We start from the raw sequence: 13,548 nt of genomic DNA, 5'->3' as shown, positions 1-13,548 counted from the left end.
ATACTTAATATATAAGTACTGATTTCCAAAGTTTTTTTCTTTTTAAATACATAAGTGCCATCAGCCAGAATCAAAAACATTTAGTACTCCAGCCGCATTCACTTCTGTTTGAACTATCCACAGGTAAAAGATTTAAAATGAAACCACTTCAAGCTATGGATGAATTTGTACATGTGCAAATGGAATAGAAATGTCAGTAAGTTGAAATGAACATTTTGCAATTCAACACCCCGACATATTTCTGTATGTGTTATTCATCCATCCAAACAAAGATTTTACTCATTATAAACCATTCTGGGTGTATGATTTTTATTTCCTGTTAATTTCAGTGTTATGTGACCAGTAGTTTTAAAGTTTATTGGTTAAATATTTTTACACACACACACCTACTGTTTTATTTATATAGATTAATCCAGTATTTTCCAGTTTCTAAAATAAGTTGTTTGTTTACAAAAATTATGGATGATTAACAGACACATACACACACAAAAAATGCCCCTATATTGTGTGTTTGTGTGTGTAATAATTCCAGGTTGAAAATATTCAAAAGGTTAGAATCATTGAATTCCAACAAGGGTCATTGATAGTGCTCAATGAAAGAGAGCAAATTTATAATTTTTTATTTTCTTTATGTAAATATAGTTATATCTTGCTATGATGTGCAGACTCTTTCAATCATTATTGATCTCATCAGGCAAGAAAAAAATTTGAAAAAAAAAAAGAAAAAAAAGTTGAACTTTTTATAATTTTAGAAAATATTTTACCATGTCTAACATATAGTATGGTTTAAAGGTCTTAACTAAGACCTTTTAACCATGTTATTCGTTAGGCATAATAAAATATTAACCCAAAGACTAAATGTTGAAGAGCTACAAAGATGGGAGTGGTACCAATAAAACGAGCGACTTCTTGTGCTCCAGAATCTATTTTTCTACATAGTCACTACCATTTTTATTGCAATTTGGCCAACCTCTTTTGATGCCTCGATTGTAAAAGTCCAGAGCGCACTTTATCAGTCACATCTGTCAGATCGCCATAACGGAGTTTGCAAATACCTTCACTGGAAGATATGTAAGAAACTCAACATTCAGTGTAGTAAAAACTCCTGGGAACATATACCCGAACGAACAGTTGGGAATGACAACTACACTATTCACTATGACTACATAATCCCTACTGCTACATATCTTGAAAACGCAGATGTTAAACCAGATATAGTGATTTGGGACAGAGCAAACAAAAAAAGCGACCGTAATAGAGGTCAGTGTACCCAATGATACAGGGCTTAACAGAGTTGAGAGGGAAAAGATAACAAATGATCAAGGACTTATGTATGATATGAAACGAAATTGGAAATTAAAAGACGTTTCAATTATACCAGTCATCATAGGAGCAACTGGGCTTATGAAAAAGAACTTTAAAAAGTACATAGCAAGCATACCCGGTGAACCAAGTGCAAGTGAAATACAAACGATTGCACTGAAAGGAACGGCTAGAATCCTGAAAAGATCTCTTGGTTGGACTCACTAAAATAGGAGTAAATGTCAGACATCTGGTTGGATGTCCCATCCCCTAGAAGAAAAAGTTTAAGAAAAATGAAAATAAAAAAGAGAAATTGACAAACCCATTTCCTAATTTTATCAACCTCAATTGCATTGGCTTCGTAAACGTTCAACAGGTGAATGTTGATTGGTTCAATTTTTTCTGCATGAAGGAATTCAATAACACGTGCCAAGGGTTGTTTTCTTAAGTCTCACACTGTCAATATCTGCAACAGAAGTAAAACTTTTAGTTTTTGGGTTAAAAAATAGGAAGCCTTACTTCTGGAATAACCCTCATATTTTGGGCCACTCCCACACCTCCGACAAAGGAAGGATTGAACCTAGTAATTCATTCCCATTTTTCCGTTTTCACTTTTCTCAATAATCACACCTTGGATTTTTTAAAAATTTTGCACAAATATTAGTCATAGTGAAAATAAATTTTTGCCAGAAGACCTTAGAGGTCATTAAAGAGGTAAAATTGTCCCAAAATCGTTCATCCGTTCATTGGTTCACACTTTTCTCAATAATCACTTAAATTCTTTTTGAAATTTTGCACAAGCATTAGTCATGGTGAAAGTAAATTTTTCATTCGTGGAAGGGGTCCTTGGATGCTCAGCTTGTTCTGATAGAAATTTAAAATCACAAATTTTAATACAGATTGAGAAATGGAAAATATTTTCGATGATTGTTATCTGCATTTGAACTTGAAAGATATGGAGGATTAACTATAGACACCCACCATGTACCACATATATAAACATGCATAGTCATCTAGCTTCCTGTGAACCGTCCGTCCGTGCTTGTGTGATCTTGTCTTCGATTAGGTAATTCCAAAAAGGGATGACCTGTGAATTTATGTGTATATGCACATGGCTCAGTGTCTAAGGAATGAGGATGGAAAGTTGTATGTTTTGATTCTAGATAATGGCACTCGTCATATATATATATATATATATATATATATATTAGTTTGGATCTCGCTACTATATATTAGGTTCAATATAATAATTGATAGAGAATTATCTCTATAATAATAGATATGCCATCTGCATGAATTAAAATATCATATTTAAGCAATTTTTATGACCGGTGGAAACATCGAGCAACCTGCTAGTGTGTGTGTGTATGTATATATATAATGTGTGTGTCTGTATGTTGTAGAGTTTCTTATGTTTAAAAATACTCATATTAGTATTGTCGACTGGACACAAAAACGCAAAAAATGCTAACACTGTATACAATAACATACTAAAACCAGTGTCTGCCTAGGCTGTATCTGCCCAGAGGAGCAGGAGGTATGGGTTTCTCAGAGATTGACCCTCAACATCGTGCAACTTATGAGCTCCTAAAATTCCAACCTAAAAATGGCGCATGAACACCATGAAACAAGAGCCAGCAGAATTACACCCATCACGAAACTGGCTAAACATTTTGGGCAAGACTGTCTTTCAAATGAGATAGAAAATAATTCTGCTACAGAAATAGCTCAAAAGAGTCGCCAAAGATACACGAAGAACTTTCATTGCAAAAAATGGGAAGAATGGACCAACCAACAGCATGACAAGTATTTTCTGCATGAATTCACCCACGATATATATATAGATAGATAACTAAGGCTCCAAAGATTGGCTGAAAAGAAGATCATTCCACTACAATCAGGAGAGAATTATAATGGCTGCCCAAGATCAAAGCTTGATGACCAATGCTTTTAAGAAAATGAGTGGTTTAAGCAATGACAGCAAATGCAGGTTCTGCCATACACAAGTAGAAAGTGTGAGTCAACTGTAAGGTTCAGCTGAGGGATGGCTATTATATGACCCGGCACAATGGAATGTGTAAATATCTCCATTAGACGATCTGTAAAAAGTTGAATATCGAATGCAGCAGCAAATCTTCGGAACATATACCAGAAAGAACAGTCGGAAATATGTCGTACGTTATCCACTATGACTATGCAATTCCTACACTTACGTACCTAGAAAATGGAGCCATAAAATCTGACATAGTGATATGGGGCAAGGTGAAAGAAGCAACCTTAGTAGAAGTCAGTTTCGCCAATGATGCTGGGTCAAACAGAGCTGAAAGGGAAAAGATAGCGAAATACCAAGGTCATATGTATGACATGGAAAGAAACTGGAATCTTAAGATCTCTCTCATTCCAGTTATTATCGGAGCAACGGATTCGTGAAAAAGAATTTCAAAAACTACACAGCAAATATACCTGGTGAACCAAGTGCAAGACATTCAGACAATTGCACTTAAAGGACAATCAGAACCTTAAAAAGATCTCTTAGTTGGAATATCTGCGCGGATGAATTTTTGGTATTTGGTGGGATGCTCCATCCCTAGCTTGAACAAATTAAGAAAAATAACAAAAGTATAAGAACATGAAATAATTTGTACGAGATGTACATACCCACGTGTCTTGTATTGTTTGTCTTTTGTTTTTTCTTATTTTCCTTAATTCCTTTGTCAGTGGGAAAAATACAGATGCCTTGACACACCTCCTGAACAATCCACCAATGGTTACTAAAAACAATGTTGTTAAGGTAAGTTATCTTCCTTCCCCTCTTTGTACTTATGCATTTCTTTTGTGGATCATTTGAAAGGCCTTTTTTGTGATGGACACTAAAGGGGGTATTATATTATTTTTATTTTATTTTTTATTGGAATCCTTTGAGATAATTTATTTGGACTTTTATCCTCATTTTCATAACTGTCTTTTCACCAGGTTTTGGCCAACTCATCCTTTGACCTTCTTCAGGCAGGTCAACAGCTACAAAGCAAGTAATAGTATGTTGTGTGGTTGGGGTCTTTTTAAGATGATGAAGGGAAGATAGAGAAGAGAGAAGACATTTATACAGTTCTGTAGATTCTTACCATAGCGACTCCGAGAGGGTGATCAGTTCTTATATCAGAAGAGGAGGGGACAACTCCTTACTTAGATGGAGAGGGGGACATATTACTTAGATGAGTTATACACAAAGTTTATTATAAGATGATTACACATTACCTTTAATTTGGTAGAATGATGACACGAAGATGGCAGTTACAAAAATATGATATTCTTTATTATCGCTCGACCGGTCGAAATGATGATGACATCCAGGAATTCAAAGTTGTTTCTACATCTTTAAAACTTTCTCCCTCGCTTCCAAAGGGACTCTACTCTGACCATCAGCTCTGTCTCCTATCTTCGTCTCCAACTCTGTCCATCCGTCTCTCCAATCTCACTAAAACTAGCAAACTATATTGAGAATTCATTTTCTGCTATGATGTCATGTATGGCTTCAAAACGTGCCACACACACGTGGAAACTCACGTGGCCTGAGCATGTGTGGTTCATACATGTCCAAACCATTTCTGCAGACAAAGAATTCTTACTAACCTATTTTTCGACCTAAGTTATTTTTCAATATGTTTTTAATTTGCTATTGTTCGTTATTCTCGATGACCTTATTTTAATACAGTTTTCATAAAAAGAATTGAACAATTAAAATTCCTTTTACAACAATATATCTAACTATGTGAAACTGAACAATGTGAATTCCTTTCTGAATCTATTTCCGAACCTTGCTTACAAGGTTTGAATCTCGGTCTATCTAATGTTTTTCTTACTTTTTTTATTATTATATTTTTACCCCAAACAAGGCATATTGCCAATTTGTTGTAGGGGGCTACTATCAGGAACGTGGGCATCAGGGGTACTGTGTAGGGAGTTGGGCAGCAAGATGTCGGTTCACGTTGCATTTGAACTTCTGCATATCAGTACAGTTGGGGAAGCACAAGTGCTTGCAGTTTGTCAGAGCATTCACCATTAAAGTACTTGTAGAAAAGGCAGAGGGATGCAACATTTCGTCGATGGGACAGAGGCTGAAGTTTAGATGACAATTCAGGACCTATCAGATTGGCGACTCTCTTTTGAACCTTGTCTAGGAGCGAGAAACTAGTGGTAGATGCACCAGCCCAAATATGACAACAATACTTCATACATGGGCGAATGGTGGCCTTATAGAGGTACAGGATACTTTCGGGTGTTAGTATCTTTCTAGTGCGGTAGAGAGAACCTACCTTCTTTGCAGCGGTCCTGGCGATACTCTCAATGTAATTGTTCCAACTCATGTTTCCTGAGAGCGTTAGGCCGATGTACTTTCAGATAAAGAGTCATTGGCCATTGCTATTGGTGGTAGAGAAGGTTTCTTGTAATTATTGAAGGAAACAAGTTTTGTCTTGGCAGCATTGAATGTGACCATCCATTTATGTGCCCATTCCACTACAGATCGGAGGTCATCCTCTAGTGCTTCTGCCATTTCTTTAGATATGTTCATTTGTTTTCCTGTTGTGTCTGTTATAGAGTGTGATGTCGTCAGCATATATACCCATCTCACAGGCAATTTTGTCAGGGAGGTCATTTGAATATTAGGAATAACAGAGGTCCCAGGATAGACCCCTGATGCACTTCCGCATTTATATCGTATTGTTTAGATATATGACCGTCGAGGACAACCTGGATTTTTCTCTTATCTAAGAAGGATTTAATTATGTCATGTATTCTTTCAGTGATACTATATGATCTGATTTTCCTGAGAAGACCTTCATGCCATACCCTGTCAAAAGCCTTAGATATATCTAGAGCTACCGCTCTACCTTCCCCCATTTTGTCCAGTGACTGGTATATTCGCTCTGAGATTACAGTTGGATGTCTGCTGTTGAATGGGCTTGTCTAAATCCATATTGTTGGTCAGTCAGAAGTTTAGCATCTGTAAGGTGATGGACTAGAGCTTGGTTAATTGTCTCAAATATTTTGGCGAAAAGTGGGAGGAGGCTAATGGGGCGATAATTTACTGGGTCAGTTCTTTCGCCAGAATTCTTGAAAACATTAATTTCTTCACTCTTAACTTGGCACTTTTCTACAGGGAGGGGTCGCTTTTTCGCACTAATATTTTCCAAAGTCATCTCCTCTTTTCGATTGTCTAGCCTTGAACTTAAGCAGTTTTCCAGCAGGCAGGAAAGCAAGATTCATTAAGGCATTTGTTGTAAAGTTTGGAGAGAACTGGAGCTACTTCAGCGGAGCACTTTTTTAATAGCACAGCCAGGATGAGATCAGGTCCACATGCTTTTGCAGTGTCAAGATTTCTTATGATGGCATACACCTGAGAAGGGGTGATTTTCAGATCATCTAGTGTGTCGTCTGTCCGCAAAGGAAAGTCAGGTAGGGGTGGTCGGCAGGGTCCAGTGTGGAATTGGAGGCAAACCGACTGGCAAGCATGTTAGCCTTCTCAGTTGCAGAGCAAACAGCCTTGTAACAAGTGATTTGTATCGTATGCAAACACACACACACACTAATGACTTAAGCATTAAATGAACTTAATACCATAAGAAATAATGTCTTTGTGATGCCATAATTTAATGTTAGTAACAGTTATAAAGGGAAATATTGGATTCCGGAATATGAAAATTTTCAGAGCTCAGCCAATCAGTGGATGGACTTTGGTGAGGAAGCCTTTATTATTTATGAATTGGAAGTTAGAAAGATTGTTTGGTCTATATATGTATTAGCTAGTTACAATCGGTGAAATTGCAGAATTTGTGGAACATGTAGAATTCGTCCCAGTGACAACTGGTAGCAGTGGTAGTACTAAATATTTAGAGAGAAAAATAGGGACTCCTTTCTTTATAGATGTTGCTCATAGGCTGCATTGTAGTATTTTAATATTGTGATTGAATATGTCCAAAATGGTGTTCAAAAGCTACATAAAATTGTGGCTATTAGCCTAGACTTATTGAATTTGTGTGTGGCATCTGTTTTTGCAAACTTATGATACTTTGTTCCAGAGGGGAATTTCTGCAGTTATTTTATTATATATGGAGATATATGTATATACACATGCACAAACACCCTCGAGTTTTTTACTTTGTGGACATCTCAAAGCTGTTAAGCTAATCTATATATCTATAAAAGTGAAAGTGTCTGTCTGTGTACATTTCCCTACACAATAATTCTGTCAATTTTCAGTCTACAGACTCAAAATTTGATATACAGGATATTGAGATTTGGGAAAATCTTTAATCGGTTTTCGGCCAGAAATTTGGCTGTTAAGGGGTCAAAGTTCAACGATTTGACCTTTGAGAACTCTACCAAACTCCTCCGCCAATTTTGGGTCTAAACACTTGAAATTTTAGATATAGGTTCTTGGACATGGATTTAACTTAATAGCTTGATTTGAGCCCAAAACAAATGTTAAAGGGTCATAATAGGGGTCAAAGTTAAAAATGAATTGACCTCTGCGGTCTCTACCAAATTACTCAGACAATTTCTGGTCTAAACATTTGAAATTTTACATAAAGGGTATTCAGAGATAGGGCAAGCTTTTTAATTGGTTTGGGTCAAAAATATATATAAATCTATGTATGTATGTTTGCATGTCTGCCTAAAACTTTTGACAGAGGCGACGGATTTTCACAAGATCAGTATCGTTTTTAAGCTTGACCCTTCAGATGACAAATACCGAAAAATTGGCTAAAAACATTAATTTCTTCACCCTTAACTTGGCACTTTTCTACAGGGAGGGGTCGCTTTTTCGCACTAATATTTTCCAAAGTCATCTCCTCTTTTCGATTGTCTAGCCTTAATTTAAACCTACGTCATTTCCGGTTTGGCGGTGGTCGTAACAGCAAAGATGTCACGTTTTTTTCCCCCGTTCTTTTCCTCCTTTGCGGTATGGGTTCGAGCCTACCTTCCTACTATCATTTTTTTTTTTTTTTTTTTGCTCAACACACACCTCTAAACACCCAGGCAATGCCGGGCACCCATGCTAGTGATCAATAAAATAGATATCATCTATATATCTATGAAAATGTCTGTGTGTGTCTGTGTACATTTCCCTACACAATAACTGTCAATTTTTGGTCTAGAGACTTGAGATTTGATATGAGGAGTATTGAGATTTGGGAAAATCTCTTTAATTGGTTTTTGGCCAGCAATTTGGCTCTCAAGGGGTCAAAGTTCAATGATTTGACCTTTGAAAACTCTACCAAACTCCTCTGCCAATTTTGGGTCTAAACACTTTAAATTTGAAATGTAGGTTATTTGGACATGGATCAAACTTTATAATTTGATTTTAGTCTACCCCCCCCCCCCCCCCCCCCAAAAATGTTATGGGGTCAAAGTAAAAAAATTTGACCTCTGCAGTTTCTACCAAATTATGCAGCCAATTTCTGGTCTAAACATTAGAAATTTTACATAAAGTGTATCCAGAGATAGGGAAAGCTTTTTAATCGGTTTGGGTGAAAAATTTGTGCTGCCAAGGCGTCAAAGTTACAAGATTTCACTTTTGCTGTGTCTAGCAAACTACTCAGCCAATTTTGGGGCTAAGCATTTGAAATTTATACATAATGGGTATTTAGATATGTGGCGACCATTTTAATCAGTTTTGGGGGGAAAATTTGGCTGCTAAAAGGTCAAAGTTGAAAGAGTTGACCTTTGCAGAGTCTTCCAAATTTCTCCGCCAATTTTTGGTCTAAAGACTTGAAATTTTAGATGTAGGTAACTTGAACGTGGGTAAAATTTTGTATTTTGATTTGAGACCAAAATAATAAATGTTAAGGAGTTAAAATTGGGGTCATGGTTAAAAAAAAAAAAAAAAAAAATTGACCTCCGCGATCTCTACGAAATTACTCGGACAAATTTTGGTCTGAACATTTTGAAATCTTACATAAAGTGTATTCACATGTAGGACAAGTTATGAACAGTACATAGAGCCTGAGCAAATCCGGGCTGAACTGCTAGTTATGTATATTTTTATGAAAACCTAGATGATGTGTGACTTCTGAGACTCTGTGTGTTTGTGAGAGAGAAAGAGTGTGTCAGTCAGTTTACTTACCTATGGATGGGTGAAATTAATTTCTCAGTTTTGCAACACTTATATACCCTTCCAAAGATTAAAATCTAAATATAACGCTATTAAATTTATTTAATATGATTTAATCTATTTTTTACCAGCTATAACTGACAATATATAAGACCGTCTTTTTTCCTTTTCTATTTGCAGGATAAAACCACTCCATTAGCCGTCAAAGTCCTCAGTTCTTTCCGAAGCAGTGAAATTGAACCGGCCATCAAATCGCTGGATGAGAAACAGATTGACATGCTTATGAAGTACATCTATTATGGCTTTGAATGCCAAACCGAAGGAAGCAGTGCAATGTTATTAACTTGGCATGAAAAAGTAAGGAACTCTACATTTTGGTTTTTCAATAAAATGTTATATTCTATAATAAACTGATAGTTGAATATTTTTTTTATCGTTTGAGTTTTTCATAATCCCTTCCTCCCTACACACACTGCTTATGATCACGTGATTATTTGCTGGAATTTTAAGGTTTGTCTCTTCAGATTATGTTTTGGAATTTCAAGTGATGTTTTTTTTTTTTTTTTGTTTTTTTTACTGATTGTAATAATAGTAGTATTAAATTTTTCCTTTTAGTTATATTTATAATATTTACACAAATGTGTTTCATCTTTTTAAAGATTCTCCAGTATTGTTTTATCCAACCTCAAGATCAAATCTTTAGTTGTTACTGACTGTGAAAGTCCAATGTCTTAACTGTGTCATCCTGCTTGCTCATATAATGTAGGAGAAATTGCATTAATTATCCTAATTGAATTTAGTAGAGGATATATATTGTCTAATGACTTAATGGTGAAGTCACTAAAGATTAATCTGAGTTGCCATGTTTTTTATTTTTATTTTTTTAATAGTAGCTGGAATCTGACTTTGTATTATTTGATAACTATAAACAATATAGTATGCCATTATCACTTTGACATATCAGTTCTCGTTAGATCAAAGTTAAGCAACATTAAGTCTTGTCAGTACCAAATTTTTACATGCTACTTACTGTATCACATCTGGTGCCACATCTGAGCAGAATAAGCTGCTAGGACCAGCTTATTCTGCCTTGACAGAGTTCAAAATAGACTTTGTAGCCCTTTTCTCTTCCCTGCAACCTCTTTCTCACAGAAGAGACATTGCAAGCCTTTATCATTATTTTCATGGCAAGTGCTCGTCTGAGCTCTAATCTATGGTCCTCTCTTGTCAAACTTTTTCTGAAAACCCCCGTCTAGCTGAAACCGCTATCAATAATTTTCCCCACTCTATATCTGCCTAAACCTAAATGTAGATTCCATGAACAAAGCTTTTTTTCTTAGAAATGTACACCTGTGCAACTCTCTTCTGTTTCCCAGCTTTTTTAGCTATACCAACTGTTCGTTTTGTAGTTTTGAGATTTAGTTAGACAAGCTGACACAGATTACTTCCTTTTACATAATAGATGATTATATACACCATTTGTTTTCACATTAGAAAAAAATTTTACTTTTTTCTTATGTTTGACAAAAACTAATAAAACTTTCTTTTTTTTTTTTTTTTTTTTTTTTTGTAGGTGTTTGCAGTTGGTGGCTTGGGATCAATAGTACGAGTGTTGACAGATCGCAAGAGGGTATAATATTGGTGAATAATGTAAGCAACAGTTATGGCAGCCCTTGTGACGGAACGGCAACACTTTTAAGTATCCAAACATAGTAGTGTGTTGGTTTTACAACAGCACCACTGCTCATATTATGGTCAGAGGAATTAAAAGAAGAAAAGAGCTAACACATGAAGAAGGGGCGGGGAGAAAGACGCATAATCTTTTCCTATAAAAGAATCTAAATCTTGTATTTCAAACGAAGAACAAAACGAAAAGAACAAAAAAGTTTAAGCATTTCAGCTGTTTGGGCTGTTGTCTGTAGAAATGATTCGGACCTTGTTTGACTACTTAAGTTATCTATCTTCTGTGGTAATTGATAGTGTGAATGAATGAGGAGTCTCTTTTTTTTTTTTGCAGGATTCTTTTAGAGCTGAACAAAAATGATTGCCTGATATTTGAACTCTTTAAACATGAGTGGCCAGTTATTTTCAATTGCTAATGGCTTTATTGCTGAAATTTGATTGGCTAATATTCTGGCTGCCATGTTTATAAACATAAGCAATAGAACAGCCAATCAGAAGGCTTGTTTCATCTTATCTTTGGATCTGCCTATTGAGAGATTCTCTCAATATGTTGCAAATGTTTTGATGTCTTTGTTTTTATCAAGTTCATATACAGGCTAAATGGCATTCAGAAGCTTGTGTGTTGAAAGCGTTAACAAACAGAATCAGTCTCCATTTTTTTTTTTTTTTTTTTTTTTTTTTTTTTTTTTTTTCTCAATGACCATCTGCATTTGTTATGAGGCTCTGTTTTTGTTTCATCCAACAACTGAAACTATTTTAAAAACTTTTTTTTTTTTTAAATCATAATTTTTTTTCTTCTCCCTGTCTTTATATCCTCTCCCATTCCTCCTTTTTTTCTTTTTGGGTCTGGGGAAAGCAAAATGGAAAACAACTTTGAAGAGGTTGTTTGATACTGTTGCTAAATTTGCCCAATATTAAGAAATATAAAAAGTTATTAAAAAAAATATTTACAAAACCAAAACATTTGGTAAAAAAAAAAAAAATTTTATACTTTACCTATTTTTCAGAATTACAACCATATATATATAATATAATATATATATATAATAGCTATGGAATAATGAAGCCAATCTAATGAAAATTTAAAAAACAAAAAAAAAAGAAAAATCATAAATTTTTTACATGTTCAACATTTTGTCTTTAAAAACGTTTTCAAGATGACTGTTGGGAAGAAAAACAAGTCTTTGAACAATTAAGATGAAATGTCGAACATACAAACAATTTTTGATTTTTATATATACATCCACACTCTGATCATCATTAGATGACATTTTCATTGTCAATCTTTAGGCCAATTTAAGAATTTTTAGGCCTTGCATCTTAATATTTAAAGAAAAAACTTACGGAATCAAATTATCTTACAGCTTGCTTTATTAAAGGCTTTGTTAAAAAAAAAAAGAAAATCCAAATGGAAAGATTATTAATTAGAAATATTTAAAAAAAAAAATTTATTTAAAAAAACAATAGTCAAATTTAAATCCCCAAACTTTTTGTTGGGAGCTAAATTAATACCTTGAATCGCTCCCAAATGTCCGACAAAGCACACACACACACACACAGACGGTTATCAACATTGAATAACAAATTCAACACTTACCAGATAATAAATTTATTTTGGTCTTCTTGAGTCTAAACTGTTTAGTATTACAATTTTTCTTTCTCTTTCAACATTTACCAGAAGTTGTATCAGAGTAAAAGCTATGGCTGAAGTAAATTTATCTGACAAGTGTTCAGTTTATCTTGTAACCTTAAAAGATTTTTGTTGTTGTCCATAATTCAATCTAATTAAAAAACAAAAAAAATACGGAAAACTTATGATGTACGTACCTGTCACAGAACTAAGATGTCATATTCCAAAAACCATGTAAATTGACCAAGTATATTTTTATATATAGAAATTTTTTTTTTTTTTTTTTAATGATTTTTAGCAATTTTACTAATAAATTTTATCCATTACAAGGCTGATTTGGATCTCTATAATTCCAATTGAATTGTCTCCCTTTATTTAAAACCACATGGTGGATGAAAACGCAAATTTGTTTACTCATAATTTTTTTTCTTTAAATACTTGATAAATTTATGATTTTTGGAATATGATGTTTTTGTTTGGTGACGGGTACGTACATCATAAAGATTTTATATTTTTTAAAATTAGGTTGGATTATAAATAAGCACCAAAATTTGTTCTGTATTTTATGCACATTGAGCTCTCTATTCTGAAATATGTAGTTTACACACACACACACACGTTTTGAAAATATATATAGCAGTTAAGTTACACAGAATTTTGTGTTTCATCTGCATGAGGATTCGTCAGGACTATTGCATGGAATTGATATTACTGCATGCTTTTATATATTCATGTGGTGCTGAGTTTGCTAGTGAGCCAATCAGATTCTTTGTTATTCACACATCCATGTATCTCAGTCAATGGAATAATGTAGATATAT

The 13,548-nt window shown here is 34.5% G+C and overlaps 1 protein-coding gene across 1 annotated transcript in view; it reads left to right on the top strand.

The window, feature by feature from the left end:
• The window catches only part of LOC145247564 (actin-related protein 2/3 complex subunit 5-B-like), a 32,672-nt gene extending 20,171 nt beyond the window's left edge, over positions 1 to 12,501 (top strand). The window contains exons 2-4 of the mRNA XM_080109410.1: positions 4,021 to 4,093; positions 9,596 to 9,772; positions 10,989 to 12,501. Coding sequence (XP_079965536.1) covers positions 4,021 to 4,093; positions 9,596 to 9,772; positions 10,989 to 11,051 — 313 coding nt within the window. The 3' untranslated portion in view covers positions 11,052 to 12,501. The remainder of the gene's footprint in view (positions 1 to 4,020; positions 4,094 to 9,595; positions 9,773 to 10,988) is intronic.
• Positions 12,502 to 13,548: the final 1,047 nt, after the last annotated feature.

Source organism: Euprymna scolopes, chromosome 25 (assembly GCF_053919585.1).
Source record: "Euprymna scolopes isolate OS-2025 chromosome 25, ASM5391958v1, whole genome shotgun sequence".
Taxonomy (NCBI): Eukaryota; Metazoa; Mollusca; class Cephalopoda; order Sepiida; family Sepiolidae; genus Euprymna; species Euprymna scolopes.
Note: the sequence above shows the minus strand (reverse complement) of the source record. Positions and strands in the feature narration are given on the sequence as shown.